The sequence below is a fragment of the Pristiophorus japonicus genome, chromosome 6, assembly GCF_044704955.1.
Source record: "Pristiophorus japonicus isolate sPriJap1 chromosome 6, sPriJap1.hap1, whole genome shotgun sequence".
Classification (NCBI taxonomy): Eukaryota; Metazoa; Chordata; class Chondrichthyes; family Pristiophoridae; genus Pristiophorus; species Pristiophorus japonicus.
In genome coordinates, this window is record NC_091982.1 from 177,689,125 (window position 1) to 177,706,304 (window position 17,180).

The 17,180-nt window shown below is 39.1% G+C and overlaps 1 protein-coding gene across 3 annotated transcripts in view; it reads right to left on the reverse strand.

The window, feature by feature from the left end:
- Positions 1-11,164: 11,164 nt before the first annotated feature.
- dcun1d1 (DCN1, defective in cullin neddylation 1, domain containing 1 (S. cerevisiae)) overlaps positions 11,165-17,180 on the reverse strand; it is a 104,010-nt gene continuing 97,994 nt past the window's right edge. For all 3 annotated transcript variants that reach the window (XM_070883432.1, XM_070883431.1, XM_070883433.1), the window contains exons 6-7: positions 14,536-14,632; positions 11,165-13,652 (exon numbers count right to left, since the gene is read on the reverse strand). In XM_070883432.1, the coding sequence (XP_070739533.1) occupies positions 13,573-13,652; positions 14,536-14,632 (177 nt within the window). In that variant the 3' untranslated portion in view covers positions 11,165-13,572. The remainder of the gene's footprint in view (positions 13,653-14,535; positions 14,633-17,180) is intronic.

Here is a 17,180-nt window from a genome sequence, read left to right on the forward strand (position 1 = left end):
GACACAGATTTAAGGTGGTTGGCAAAAGAATCAGAGGCGACACGAGGATAAAAACATTTTACGCAAGGAGTGGTTAGGGCTTTGAAATGCACTACCCGATAGGGTGATGGATACAGATTAAAAAGTAGCCTTCAAAAGGGAATTGGATCAATTCTTGGAGAAAAATATTGCAGGGATATAGAGAAAGAGCAGAGGAGTGGGACTAATTGGATTTCTCTTCAAAAGAGCCGGCAGACTCAATGGGCTGTATGGGATTCCTTTTGTGCTGTACTATTTTATGGTAGATTCTTTTGAAAATCACACTATTTCTCTGAATGAGTGACTAGATTAGACAAGTTAACAATTTATAGCAAATACATACATCAACATATTTGATCAAAAGATTGTAGCCTATTTTCTATGATCAAGCAGTCTTATGCATAGCACCAAAACCTCAAATCTGGCACCAAGTTTATGGTCTACAGGGTTGTAGCGATAACTGTCCTCCTATATGGTTTAGAGAAGTGGACCATATACAGTAGACACCTCAAAGCGCTGGAGAAGTACCACCAGTGCTGCCTCCGCAGGATCCTGCAAATCCATTGGGAGGATAGACGCACCAACATCAGTGTTCTCGATCAGGCCAACATCCCCAGCATCGAAGCACTGACCACACTCGACCAGCTCCCTTGGGTGGGCCACATTATCCACATGCCCAACACGAGACTCCCAAAGCAAACGCTCTATTCGGAACTCCTACAAGGCAGGTGGGCAGAGGAACCGTTTCAAGGACATCCTCAAAATCTCCTGGATAAAATGCAACATCCCCACCGGCACCGGGGAATCTCTGGCCCAAGACCACCCTAAGTGGAGGAAGAGCATCCGGGAGGGCGCTGAGCACTGAGTCTCGTCACCGAGAGCATGCGGAGGACAAGCGCAGGCAGCAGGAGCGTGTGGCAAACCAGACTCCCCACCCACCTTTCCCTTAATGATTGTAACAGGTGAGACAAAGAGACTGTAATTCCTGTATTGGACTGTACAGTCACCAGAGAACTCATTTTTTGGAATGGAAGCAAGTCTTCCTCGATTTCGAAGGACTGCCTATTATGAACACTAGGAACTATATTATCATGGAGCTACAGAATGTGGGTTTGTTTTCACAATTCCTTACACAATGATCTCCACTATTGCAAGCTGATAGAGCAGGTTTTTCCCCATGAAGGAAGGAAGAATTAACAAAATCAAGCCGGTCACCCTTGGCTATAATCATGCATACTGCCTGGAAGCCCGATATAAAGTACTGCATATAGTAACCCAAGAACTGGTTCCAGCCTTTCTCCCAAAATCTAGATCTGCTAATGTACATACAAAGATTTCTCAACAGAAAAGTTGTAGAAAGCCATTTTTAACGTATTGACTGGTTAGCACAGTTAATGAAACGCAAAACTCAAAACATTCCACTGATACCAAGAGGGAAACAAATTATTTAGTGATAAAGTGATAGTTTAGTAAAAATTAAAACCTTTTATTCACCTGCCCAGCTTTTATACTTGTGGTTGGTGGTAAAGAAATACTAATGGAGCCCGTGGGCAGGGGTGGGGGGGGGGTGGATAGAGAGAAAGGCAAAATAGAAATAAAAGGAACTGCTAATTATCTTAAAGCTAGGAGCAGACCTGTTCGTGGAACTGGAAGGAAAAGTATGATGCAGTGAGAATGAATGACATTGGCTGGTACATTGAAATGCCATGGTAGAGACTACAGAAAGAATAAGCTGAAGATAACAGGTGGAGTGGCAGCAATATGGTAGAAAGGACATTGCATTCATGCAAGAATCTATATAAAGTGTCTTGGCTGAGCAGCTGAGTGTATCAATTGAGTTTGAGGATAAAAAAGGAAAGGTGATCACTGGTTGGCTGCCTAGGCAGAAGAGGCCAGGGTTTTTTTTTAATTTGCAGATCAAGGAGGCCTGTAAAAAGGCCAAAGCTTTAATCATGGGGGGTTTTGTTTATGCAGACACTGACTGGGAACACAACAAAGTTAGAACAGTGTATGCTTCTAAAGGTGGTGCAGTATTATTTCATCAATCAGTTTATCAAACAGCCAAGAGGATCAGCAGTTATTCTGTAGTTAACTTGCATTTATATAGCGCCTTTAATGCAAGTATCTATTCTTGGCACCCTAGTTCTCATCTACTTGCTTCTCCTCAGCAACATTACCCAAAAACACATCAGGTTCCACAAGTATGCTGATGACACACAGCTCCAACTTACCACCACCTCTCTTGACCCCTCCACTGACTCGGATGTGTCACATTGCTTGCCCGACATCTAGTATTGGATGAGCATAAATTTCGTCCAACTAAATATTCTGCTACAAACTCGAATCCTTAGCCATCGACTCCATCCTTCTACCTGGGAACTGTGAGGGTGAACCAGACTGTTCGCAACCTTGGCGACTTATTAAACCCTGAACTGAGCGTCTGACCCCATATCCTCTCCATCACCAAGACTGCCTTTGTCTACCTCCATAACATCGCCCATTCCGCCCCTGCCTCAGCTCATCTGCTGCTGAAACCCTCGCTAGCTCCAGACACAACTATTTCAATGCACTCTTGGCTGACATCCCACATCACACCCTCGGGGATGCACTATCGAGGTCAGAATTGGAGGAATGCACTTCTTGGAAGGTTGTAGGATTAAAAGGAGATTGCAGGAGGTAGGGAGGAGAGTTGTCATGGAGGGATTTGAACACAAGCATGAGAATTCAAGGCATTGCTGGACCAGGAGCCAATGAAGGTCAGCGAGCACAGCGGTGATAGGTGAACAAGACTTTGCAAATTAGGATATGGGCAGCAAAGATTTGGATAAGCTCAAGTTTATGAAGGGTGGAAGATGTAATGTAGAAAGTGTCCAGAATGCAATCATCTAAATACCATTGGAATAGAAATGATCATGTGCAATAACATTAACACAAGTAATTAAAAAAGAGCAGACTTCTAAGGACTGCAAAGTTAATTGGAACACATTAGCTTGGGAGATCTTTAGTAGAAAAGTAGGAATCATTTAAGAAAATATTGAAGCTACATTCCAAATTAATGTTTTGATTCAGCTATATTAAAAAGGTGAATATAGTTAAATGGGAATATAAACATTTCGATTTTCAAACTTGGAACACACAACGGAGCAAAGTCAGGTCAAAAATTCACCAGCTACATTTTCACCCAGTCATTGGGAGGAAAATTTAAATCCTGAATTCAAGATAAACTGAGATTAGCAAATATCAAAAAACATAACATTTTATATTTACACATGTACATCTTAACACATACTTATAGAATGAACTTGCTTTTGTCTAGCATCTTTCACGTCCTCAGGACATCCCAAAGTGCTTCACAACCAACAGCAATGAGCTAATTTAATAATTAATCTATTTCTTGTGATGTTTGAGGGATAAATGTGAGACACCAGTAGAATTTTCCTGTGCTTTGCATAGTGCCATTGGATCTTTTACACCCACCTGAACAGGCACGTAGGGCCTCACTTTAAATGTCTCATCCCACAAGTTGGCACCTTGACTATGCAGCACTCAGAGTACTGCACGGAAATGTCATCCTAGATCATGTGCTCAAGTCCTGGAGCAGAGCTTGAAACCACTCCCTTTTGACTAAGGAAAGTATGTAAAATACTATACAGCATTAAGATATATTAGACAAGGGGTGAAAGCAAACTATTGATCTACTTAAAAATTATAGTGGGAAGACAAGAGTTTGGAATAGTTACTTAAAATCTATCTTTGCCTAGAAAAAGGAGCAAAAAGTTCAAGTAAAATTAATTTTCAAGATCAAGAGATGTGCTAGACAATATATAATGGATTAAAGAAATAACTTAAAAAATTAAGGAGCTTTCAGATTTGAGAAATAAGCAAATACAACTTCAGTTTTAGAAAAAGGTAAAATACACAACTAGGAACAACAGATCAGCAAATCAGCAATTATAGTGAAACTCAAATAATTGAAACATCTAAATAGTGAACCCTTGGAAAGTGTAACTCATTAAAGCAATCAGAATGAATTCTAGCTCGAAATTTGGGGTGGGTAATAACGGTGAACAATCAGCATTCGCTGTAATTACTCCTTTGAAACTGACCGCAACTTCAGGATTTGGCGCATGAGCATCTAAACACAGAAATCCTTTAGTCGTCATCAGTCATTCACTGCTCTGACACTGGCTGCACTGTGCCCTCACCCTCTCTCCCCCCGTCGACAGCAATCAGTGAAACTGACGAAAACCTGGGCTTTTCTGCAGTAATACTGCTGTTAAATACCCCATGTTAGATTAGATGTAACTGGGGTTTTAACAGCATATTGACTGCTAAATAAATGTTATGGCCCTGAAAAACCAACTTTAATTTTGTAGTGTGTCAAATTTATTCATTGATAAAAATTATTTAAGAAATGTAATAATTTTTTTTTTAAAGTTTGTTCATTATATTTCAGGTTCTCCCCTATCCCCATACGAGAGCTCCAATCTTTGTTCTGCTCTCTAACATTTATAATAATTCAGGATAAAAACATAGAAACATAGAAAATAGGTGCAGGAGTAGGCCATTTGGCGCTTCGAGCCTGCACCACCATTCAATATGATCATGGCTGATCATGCAACTTCAGTACCCCATTCTTGTTTTCTCTCCATACCCCTTGATCCCTTTAGCTGCAAGGGCCACATCTAACTCCCTTTTGAATATATCTAATGAACTGGCCTCAACAACTTTCTGTGGTAGAGACTTCCACAGGTTCACAATTCTGAGTGAAGAAGTTTCTCCTCATCTCAGTCCTAAATGGCTTACCTCATGACTTCTCAGACTGTGACCCCTGGTTCTGGACTTCCCCAACATCGGGAACATTCTTCTTGCATCTAACCTGTCCAATCCAGTCAGAATTTTATATGTTTCTATGAGATCCCCTCTCATTCTTCTAAATTCCAGTGAATATAAGCCCAGTCGATCCAGTCTTTCATATGTCAGTCCTGCCATCCCAGGAATAAGTCTGGTGAGCCTTCGCTGCACACTCTCAATAGCAAGAATGTTCTCCTTCTGATTAGAAGACCAAAACTGAACACAATATTCAAGGTGTGGCCTTACCAAGGCCCTGTACAACTGCAGTATGACCTCCCTGCTCCTATACTAAAATCCTCACGCTATGAAGGCCAACATGCCATTTGCCTTCACCGCCTGCTGTACCTGCATGTCAACTTTCAATGACTGATGTACCATGACACCCAGGTCTCGTTCCACCGCCCCTTTTCCTAATCTGTCACCATTCAGATAATATTCTGCCTTCCTGTTTTTGCCACCAAAGTGGATAACCTCACATTTATCTATATTTATACTACATCTACCATGCATTTGCCCACTCACCTGACCTGTCCAAGTCATCCTGCAGCCTCTTAGCATCCTCCTTACAGCTCACATTGCCACCCAGCTTAGTGTCATCTGCAAACTTGGAGATATCACATTCAATTCCTTCGTCTAAATCATTAATGTATATTGTAAATAGCTGGAGTCCCAGCACTGAACCTTGCGGTGCCCCACAAGTCACTGCCTGCCATTCTGAAAAGGATGCGTTTATTCCCACTCTGAAAAGGATGCGTTTATTCCCACTCTTTGCTTCCTGACTGCCAACCTGTTCTCTATCCATGTCAATACATTACCCCCAATACCATGTGCTTTGATTTTGCACACCAATCACTTGTGTGGGACCTTATCAAAAGCCTTTTGAAAGTCCAAATACACAACATCCACTGGTTCTCCCTTGTCTACTCTATTAGTCACATCCTCAAAAAAATTCCCCTTCATAAATCCATGCCGACTTGGACCGATCCTGTCACTGCTATTACATCTTTAATATTTGATTCCAACATTTTCCCCACTACCGATGTCAGGCTAACCGGTCTATTGTTCAGTTTTCTCTCTTTTTTTTAAAAAAAGAAGTGGGGTTACATTAGCTACCCTCAAATCCATAGGAACTGATCCAGAGTCTATAGAATGTTGGAAAATGACCACCAATGCATCGACTATTTCTAGGGCCACTTCCTTAAGTACTCTGGCCCTTAAGTAGGCCTTCAATCCCATCAATTTCCCAAACACAATTTCCTGACTATTAAAGATTTCCTTTAGTTCCTCCTTTGCGGTAGACCCTCGGTCCCCTAGTATTTCCGGAATGTTATTGGTGTTTTCCTTAGTGAAGACAGAACCAAAGTATTTGTTCAATTGGTCTGCCATTTCTTTGTTCCCCATTATAAATTCACCTGATTCTGACTGCAAGGGACCTACGTTTGTCTTCACTAATCTTTTTCTCTTCACATATCTATAGAAGCTTTTGGAGTCAGTTTTTATGTTCCCTGCAAGCTTACTCTCATACCTCTATTTCCCCCCTCCTAATTAAACCCTTTGTCCCCCCTCCTAATTAAACCCTTTGTCCCTCTCTGCTGAATTCTTAATTTCTCCCAGTACTCGGGTTTGCTGCTTTTTCTGGCCAATTTATATTCCCCTTCCTTGGATTTAACACTATCCCTAATTTCCCTTGTTAGCCACGGTTGAGCCACCTTGCCCGTTTTATTTTTACACCAGACAGGGATGTACAATTGTTGAAGTTCATCCATGTGATCCTTAAATGTCTGCCATTGCCTATCCACTGTCAACCCTTTAAGTATCATTCGCCAATCTATCCTAGTCAATTCAAGTCTCATACCATCGAAGTTACCTTTAAGTTCAAGACCCTAGTATCTGAATTAACTGTGTCACTCTCCATCTTAAATGAAGAATTCTACAATATTATGGTCACTCTTCCCAAAGGGGCCTCGCAAAACAAGATTGCTAATTAATCCTCTCTCATTACACACCTAGTCTAGGATGGCCAGCTCTTTAGTTGGTTCCTCGACATATTGGTCTAGAAAACCATCCCTTATACACTCCAAGAAATCCTCCTCCATCGTATTGCTATCAGTTTGGTTAGCCCAATCTATATGTAGATTAAAGTCACCCATGATAACTTTATTGCACGCATCCCTAATTTCCTGTTTGATGCCATCCCCAACCTCATTACCACTGTTTGGTGGTCTGTACACAACTCCCACTGGTGTTTTCTGCCCTTTGGTGTTCCGCAGCTCTACCCATACAGATTCCACATCATCCAAGCTAGTGTCCTTCCTTACTATTGCGTTAATCTCCTCTTTAACCAGCAACACTACCCCACCTGATTTTCCTTTCTGTCTATCCTTCCCGAATATTGAATACCCCTGGATGCCAGATACCCTGGAGCCATGTCTCCGTAATTCCAATTACATCATATCCGTTAACAGTTGTCTGCGCAGGTAATTCATCCACCTTATTACGAATGCTTCTCGCATTGAGACAGAGCCTTCAGGCTTGTTTTTTTTTTAAAAAACACTCTGTCCTTTTAGAATTTTGAAATGTGGCCCTTTTTGATTTTTGCCTTTGATTTCTCTGCCCTCCACTTTTCCTTATTTCCTTTCTACCTTTTGCTTCTGCCCCCATTTTACTTCTTACAGTAAGACGATGTGTCGGTGAGATTGGGGAAAAAGAAGCAGGCTTATTGAGCTTATGGGCATTTCTCTTATTTAAAAAAAATTCTGGATGAGAAAAATAAAATTAATTAAAAAAAAACACGACTGTAACTGCTAGGCTTGACTATTCCAACGCACTCCTGGCTGGCCTTCCACATTCTACCCTACGTAAATCGAGGTCATCCAAAACTTGGGGCTCATGTCCTAACCTGCACCAAGTCCCACTCACCCATCATCCGTGCTCATCGACCTACCTTGGTTCCTGGTTAAGCAACACTGCGATTTCAAAATTCTCGTCCTTGTTTAGAAATCCCTCCATGGCCTCACCCCTATCTCTGTAATCTCCTTCAGCCTCACAAACACCCCTCCCCAGCCCCGCAGAGATGTCTGCGCTCCTCAAATTCTGCCATCTCGAGCATCCCCAATTATAACTGCTCAACCATTGGTGGGTGTGCTTTCAGCTGCCTAGGCCCAGAGTTCTGGAATGCCCTCCCTAAACCCCTCTGCCTCTCTTTCCTCCTTTAGGATGCTCCTTAAAACCTACCTCTGACCAAGCTTTTGGTCATCTGCCGTAATTTCTTCTTGTGTGGCTCAGTGTCAAATTTATTTGTTTTGTCTTAAAGCACTCCTGTGAAGTGTCTTGGGCATTTTATAATTAAAGGCGCTATATAAATACAAGTTGTTGTTGTTGTAACCAAGAGACAAAAACAGAGGGGAAGAAAACGTGCACATGAAGTGGGGCAGTAAATGGAGAGAAAATCAATTTGTGATCTTGAAATAAGGCAGTTACCCACATATACTTATTTTGGGCATTTAACTCAAAAAAGTGCCCTACTCCTGATCTCCAGCATTTATTACACCTCATCAATTTTCAGAAAATGTTTCTACATTCATTCAATGTATAGCAAACAGGCAATGAGATACTTATAAATTGAATTTTCTTACAACCCTTTTATTGGCATTTCTCAGTGGACCCTGTAGATTTTCATCTTATGTGTCAATTTACAATACATTTGCCCATAATGAGATAAAAATTTTACATAATTTACAAGACATCCATTTAAACAAGCTCTTCCTAAACAAGCTTTCAATACTCTAAAATGTACTACCTACAAGTGTACAGAATTGCAATACGTACAAAGCACTATATTAGGCCTGAATTACAATACTGTTTCCCTGTCCCATACCCGAGGATGAAGACTTCACAGTTAACAATTGTTCAGTTTGAACAAGTGTTCAATTCTCTATAATCCTTAAAATACCACAAAAGGAACAGATGGACCCTTATCAAGTCTTAACATATTCAAGGATGTGGCCAAACAGGACAAAAATACACCGAACCATGTTGGTTTATTCTATGCCAAGCAATGAAAGACAATGGTTTTGGCACACTCCATAAACATTGCAGATGATTCCGTAATGGGTCAATAGGTACACGACTATGTTGTTCTTTAAAACAAGATCTCCACTTTACATGTTTATGTACCTGTATGAAGAAAGTTTGAGCATCCATTAAGCAAATTTTAACAGGGAGATGCAAGTTTATGAAAAGTTTTTTTTTTTAAATGCCCCAGCTTCTCATCTTCCCTTCCCCACCCCCGAAAGTAGTTTTTTTGCATTTGATTGACATTACTAAAACAGTATGTTGTTTATGAGCCAATAGTAATTTTATAGAAACCATTAATCCCTTCAAGTGACTAAGCATCTTAAAGAACTAGTTCTATGATAGTTTTTAAAAAAAACTTAAGTCAGCTTTGATATTAAAATGTGCATCATGCCATAACTGCCATCACACTTTTGTTTAAATGTACAGAAAAAATGTGCAGACAAAATGTTTAACACTGCAGTACAAAACTTAATAGGCTTCAAGCTTTTGGAAGAGATAGCCAAAGTTTGTGTACATGTAGTACAAAATTTCTGTCAGTGAACAGCTTTGGTGCAATCAGAAATCACTATGAATAGCTCAGTGCAATAGTTACAAAGTTACACCAGCACTGTTCGTGAAAACAGAAACAGTACTAATGTGCATGACCAAATTGACAGCTTAATGAACATCTTGGGAATACAGCATGTTGGAGTAGAGTATCAAGATGCAAGCTCGCAATGTAGCAGGTATGTTGGCCATGGATGCCAAAGACAAGGAAAGAGTTTCTTCATGAGGAGGGAAAAACTTAAGCTGAGTTAACATTCTAATGGCAAGTTTTAAAACTGACAAGAGGTCTGGAAGTAGGTCCTCTGCCTATCCTCGGTTAGGAATTGCTGTGGCATGGAAGAACTAAAATGGTAGGTAAACCAAATAGAGAGAGATTACTAGTTGGATATCAGACTTCCTAAGACTACCAACTCAGTAAAAATGAACAGTTATGCTGCAGTTAATTAAAAAAGAAATTCCATTCAAAAGTTCCAAGGATCAGATCCAAATATTTTGATGCTTTTCTTAAAACACACCAAAAAAGGAGTAAGTGCATTTTCTCCATCAAACAAGGCCTGGCATGCAAGAATGTATGTATGTACATACAAGTACACCTCTCATTCATTTGAAATACATTCCCACAGATCTAGCACACAGATAATTTTCCCACAGGGGCAAGTGAGAACATTCAGTCAACAAAAAGTTTCCATCAGGGTTGAAAGCTGGAGAATCATCCAAAGATGTAGCAAAGAAATGTTCAGGCCATTCATATGAATAACACTGAATTAAGTTTTAGGACAACTACCTCACCCTGAAGGTGGAAGTAAATCCTGTTTAAAATTGCACAATTAGTTACTCACCAACAATTCGTCATCCTGCTTGCTCCTCTCCGTGCATGTTGCTTTGTTTCAAGTTTAGACAAACTTTAAAAAATGAACGTGAGGAGATATTTCTCCTTCATGCAGTTGATTACTCAAGAGGGGTGCAGTTTTCCTCACCATAGAGGTCGCAGGTGAGAGTATGTGCATACAAAATACTCAAGGTCCATAATTAGAACAGTTTACATGTCCAACTAAAGAACATTCTCGTTAGAAACTTGGCTATTAAATGGCAGTGAGGAAGAAATCCATCACTGCAATTGGGAAGAAGCCTCATGACCAAAACGAAAAGACACAATAGAAACAGAATGTGGACATTAAATGGACTTTGCCAGGTCTATCTCCAGCTGCTCTGTACACAATAAAAAATAGGAATTGTGCATTGCTTATTTTATGCATTGTATATATAAAAATCCTTTGTTACACCAGTAAGCTGAATTTCTCCAGAACCAAAGAAGTGCACGCTGAAAGAAGCAGGCAAGTGGATTGCATTGGTGAGTAAGGAATCGAAATCTACCACTTTAAATAGTGATTTATCTTTAATATCTTGATTTAATAGACTATATTGGTATCAGAAGTACCTAAATTCGAGCCATAACCAAAAATCATTGCTTAACCTTAGCTTCAAAATGTACTTAGCTTACATTGTCTTTATAACCTCATTTTAACAGCTAGGCCTTCTTTTCTTAGGAATCTTCTGATCTCATGTGCAAATGACAGTGGAGTTCTAACTGACTCCATGGTTCATACAGTACTCTAGTACATCATGTTTGCACAGTATAAACAAAATAGAGAAAACCTGCACAATAAAGTTGTACTTTCCATATTTCATATACTTATTTTAATTAGGGTCGACCCCATCTGCGAACTTAGTGTCACCAAAATAAAAACAGTAGAACTGCACTTTAAAATGTACCATGCACCTTCAAAAGAAAAACTATTTAAAGTATAATTGCCAAATTAAAATGAAAAACAATTTTCTAAAATGGCCAGCTTTCTATGATCACTTAAATGTCTTTGCATTGTTATGGTATAGTGGAATAAAAAGTAAACCAGAATCTTTTTGAAAAAAGTTTCAATGACCTTTCAGAATTGAATTAAAGAAACAGTTCAGTTTTGAAACACAGTGCCATAAGCTCTAAATATTGGGTCATATTAACTTTTCAACAAACAGTATGCTGCTCAAGTAAGAGTTGCATATAGCCATTCCAATATTCTAAGCAAGATGAATGGACATGTTTTACTCTTTAGGTGTATTTTAGTCAGCAATATTGGTTGATAAGTTTAACTTGGATTAATAAAATGGTTGAAGTCAAAGCACTCAATTGGGTATGTAACAAACTGTGGAACCTGATTGAGAGGTTTCTACATTGGCTGTACATATCACAAATAAATGAAAGGAGCGATGTAACACAATTTCAGGATTCAAAGCACAGGTGAGTGAAAACTGATTGAAAGTCAACTGCATTAGATAGCAGTGTAACATCAGAACACCTATAAATTAAAGTTTATTAAACAATTTTAAAATGCATTTGAGATTAGCACAGGGCATAACATACACAGCTTTTTCTTTGAAGACCCAAGTATGAAATCCAGATCAAGGATATGTAACAAAAAGTAAAATATCCTAATAACTGTAGCCTCTTCCAACTCTAAGCTTTTACCTGAATAATACATTAGACCAACATGGGAGCCATTTACAGTAAGAATCTGATTTTGATTACTATTTAAATGGATTATTCCACATATTTTAAATGTGTGTGTCTGGGTAATAAAAAGGCTCATCTTAAACCTGCATTGAATGCCGACCTTTGAAATTAGTTTTTGAAACATTGTGTTACCCCTCTATTTTACAACCCATTTATACGTATGGACGGAACGATCAATAGACATGGCAACCTATTTGAACTTTATTAGGGAAACTACTGGTAAAACTATGCTAAAGCGCACAAGCATTAAAATCCATTTCACACTAAGAGATTTTCAATTCTTCTCCCCAATGTTGACGATGGTTGCCAAGTCAACTTAAACATCCCATTTTGCATATAAATGAATTGTAAGCTGGGATGCAGGAACAAAACAGGTATAAAATAATTGCCTTTAATACTTTAAAGCACAAACGATTTTAAACTTGACTTCAAAAAAGTGAATGGCTACAAACACCAACAAAAAGACGGAGGTATTTCTAGTTAACTTTTCATAAGTTTTCTTGGATATAAAAAAATAAGGGAAAGTCTGTGCTGTTTTCTTTATGTTAAGCATGGCTGTGGCCTGCCCGAGTTGGAAAGAGTGGAGAAATTTCAATTTCTCTTAGTCAACAGCACAAAACCTAATTCAGCAGTCTTCATTTGAGCATACTGCAGTTGGAAAGGAAACCTGAAGCGCCATTCAGGGCCAAATATCTGAAGCCAAGATGCAAAATCCAGTATCAGAATGGTGATATGGTGCCTCTTGTATTATACCTGACCTAAAAAAGTTTAGCAATATGCCAATATCAGATGGCCTGGGCGGGGGGGGAAAACGGGACTTTATTCTGGTCAAAAAGAAAAACAAACAGTAAATACCACAGATCTCATTTGTAGAATTGCACCATTCTAATGCCACTTTCATTATGGAGCAGGACCGAATTTCGTACATAGGCAATGGTATGTTCCAGTCTTCATAGAAAAGTAAGACTTTATGACAAGTAATCTGCCATAGAACAAGAAACGGCTGAAAGATTAGCTAAAGTAAGATTCTGTGATGGTCTAACTGCCTGTTTACATAATTTAAAAAGTACTAAGATCAAATCAAGGTTTCCATTTCAAATACAGATTTCCGATGTCCAAGATGCTGTTCAGCTCCTAACTGAAGGCAGCAATGTGCTTGATGTCAAAAAGCACTATAAAATTATCCTTTCAGAATAGTCCTCCAAACGGATACAAGATGAATGGTACAGGATCCCAAAGAGTATACAGACGGAACTCACACTCGGTGTTGATGAAATTACATAGAGGTCCTGACTAAGACAGAAGCCCAAACCACCATTAAATGAATACGATATGATTGAAGAAAAGTCCTTTTTGGTGTTAACAACCCTCTGGATAGAATAAAAGGATTGATCTTCACTTCAATCCATTGATCTGCATTTTATTAACTAATTGTGAAATGACTGTGCATTATTTGCTGTATTTTTCATTCTGTACACATCATGTACATTCTGCGATAAGGCTTCCCAATGCTACACTGTTGTACTTTTTGTCCCAGTGATTTGTGGTCGTGCAAATTCCACAAAGTCATCAATAAGCACCGGCCATGCTCCTGAAACACATCAGAAAGTTGCACATGTAATTTTTTTTTTTTCCAGTTTCAAAAAGCATTTCTACTTCTTTTAAGATTGTTACTAATAAACTGAACTATTACAAAGCACATATTGAGTATGTCAGCTTTTGTTTAGCTAATCCTGTATTCACCAAGGAGAGGAGCATAGATCAGGGAAACTAAACTTTTACCACCTTGCAACAAAAAACACTCCCAGATCAGATACTGCAAGGGTGAGATGCAGGGTACAGCTATATTGGGCCTCAACATTAGCCTCAGTTGAGCAGTCCTCCATTCTTGCGCCAATGTAATATTTCTGTGGCTTCTTTAATTGAATACTAATTTTGTAAAAAAAATTCAGGACACTTTCAGGCTGTTTGGCTCATGTCTGGCAAGCATAAATTCAGATTACCCAAATTCACTTTTCTTAGATTGAGGTGCAATGGTGCAGTCAACCCATTAAGCCAAGCTGGATTCAAACTCGGGCCAGAGGTAAATGGATATAGTATTCAACCCAAAATTTGATATCACATTCATTTTTAAACATCTCTATAGTAACTGATATGGTATAATTAAAAAGTTTGGCAGCTTTTACCAACAGAAATGAAACGAAGCTTAAATTTGTTGTGCCCTACAATTTACTAAAATTTGCCCAATTTAAACTGTCTCACTTGATATTTAAAAATCATAGAACTCATCTTAATGTTTTACAAAGTATAAATTTACCTCATAACTCTTAGCACTAAATTACAAAGCAGAGGTTTTAATGACTGATTCAAAAGTAATCAACATTTTTCAACGGTATTTAACAGTGAATAATAATCATGTAGGCCAAAGCAGCTTTAGAATACACTTTTTGACAATTATTTTACAGATAGCATACCTTCTTCATCGTAATTGGACATGTCATCAGCAATCATACAGCTGAAGTCTAACAGAAGGTTCCAGGTGTCTTTAGGTATTGATCTTTTATGATGTTCCTGAACGCAAATATGCAACAATTTTTAAGACATCAAAACCATAAATTGTACCATTGAATGTACTGCGAAACAATGAAGTAAGCTTTACTGTACAAAACTGAAAATCTGTTTCTGCAATTTATCCCATTCTAGCAGCCTACTGCAATCAAACGGTGACCCGACATAAATACTAAAAACCTCAAAAGTTCAAACTAAACAAGGAAAGCAGTTGTATTTACCATAAATTCACTAAAAATTTTACTGAGGAAGTCATAATGCATTAATCAAGTACAGCATCTTAGTCAGAACTTGCCATGACATCAGTTACTTTGAAAACAGGCTACACTTAATTTAGTAGTTACAATGCAATATTGCATATACAGATTTTTGAAAGGTAATTTTTTTTTTTAAAAAAGGTTAATTTAATATCCAAGAACAAATTTGCTTCTGAATTTATTTGTTCCCATCCAATGTTCTCTATACACCTGAACTGCAACAAAATACTACAACATTTCTGCAACTACAGTGACAATGACTATTAAAAAACTTTCTCCCTTATTTGTTAACTAGCAACTCAGTTATGTTACATTTTGATATTTATGTTTTAAAAGGCAGACCCATAACCTCATAGAAAGTAGGTGCAGGAGTAGGTCATTCGGCCCTTTGAGCCTGCACCACCATTCAATATGATCATGGCTGATCATGCAACTTCAGTACCCCATTCCTGCTTTCTCTCCATACCTCTTAATCCCTTTATCCGTAAGGGCCACATCTAAATCCCTTTTGAATATATCTAACGAACTGGCCTCAACAACGTTCTGTGGTAGTGAATTCCACAGGTTCACAATTCTCCAAGTGAGGAGGTTTCTCCTCATCTCGGTCCTAAATAGCTTACCCCTTATCCTTAGGCTGTGACCCCTGGTTCTGGACATCCCCAACATCGGGAATATTCTTCCTGCATCTAACCTGTCCAATCCTGTCAGAATTTTGTATGTTTCTATGAGATCCCCCCTCATTCTTCCAAATTCCAGTGAATATAAGCCCAGTCGATCGAGTCTTTCATTTGTCAGTCCTGCCATCCCAGAAATCAGTCTGGTGAACCTTCGCTGCACTCCCTCAATAGCAAGAATGTCCTTCCTCAGATTAGGAGACCAAAACTGCACACAATACTCAAGGTGTGGTCTCATCAAGGCCCTGTACAACTGCAGTAAGACCTCCCTGCTCCTATACTCAAATCCCCTTGCTATAAAGGCCAGCATGCCATTTGCCTTCTTTACTGCCTGCTGTACCTGCATGCCTACCTTCAATGACTGATGTACCATGACATCCAGGTCTCATTGCACCTCCCCTCTTACTAATCTGTCACCATTCAGATAATAATCTACCTTCCTGTTTTTGCAAACAAAGTGAATAATCTCACACTTATCCACATTATACTGCATCTGCCATGCATTTGCCAATTCGCCTAACCTGTCCAAGTCCCCTAGCATCCCCTAGCTTGCACTGCCACCCAGCTTGGTGTCATCTGCAAACTTGGAGATATTACCTTCAATTCCTTCATCTAAATCATTAATGTATATTGTAAATAACTGGGGTCCCAACACTGAACCCTGCAGCACCCCACTTGTCACTGCCTGCCATTCTGAAAAGGACCCGTTTATTCCCACTCTTTGCTTCCTGTCTGCCAACAAGCTCTCTATCCAGGTCAATACATTACCCCCAATACCATGTGCTTTAATTTTGCACATTATTCTCTTGTGTGGGACCTTGTCAAAAACCTTTTGAAAGTATAAATACATCACATCCACTGGCTTCCCCTTGTCCACTCTACGAGTTACATCCTCAAAAAATTCTAGGAGATTTGTCAAGCATGATTTCCCTTTCATAAATCCATGCTGACTTGGACCGATCCTGTCACTGCTTTCCAAATGCGCTGCTATTACATCTTTAATAATTGATTCCAACATTTTCCCCACGACCGATGTCAGGCTAACAGGTCTATAATTCCGTGTTTTCTCGCTCCCTCCTTTTTCAAAAAGTGGGGTTACATTAGCTACCCTCCAATTTGTAGGAACTGAACCAGAGTCTATAGAATGTTGGAAAATGATTACCAATGCATCCATTATTTCTAGGGCCACCTCTCTAAGTACTCTGAGATGCAGACTATCAGGCCAGGGAGATTTATCGGCCTTCAGTCCCTTCAATTTCCCCAACACCATTTCCTGACTAATAAGGATTTCCCTTAGTTCTCCCTTCTCGCTAGACCTTCGGTCCCCTAGTATTTTCAGGAGGTTATTCGTGTCTTCCTGAGTGAAGACAGAACAAAAATATTTTTTCAATTCGGTTCCCTTAGTTCTCCCTTCTCGCTAGACCTTCGGTCCCCTAGTATTTTCAGGAGGTTATTCGTGTCTTCCTGAGTGAAGACAGAACAAAAATATTTTTTCAATTCATCTGCCATTTCCTTGTTTCCCATTATGAATTCCCCTGATTCTGACTGTAAGGGACCTACATTAGTCTTCACTAATCTTTTTCTCTTCACATATCTATAGAAGCTTTTGCAATCAGTTTT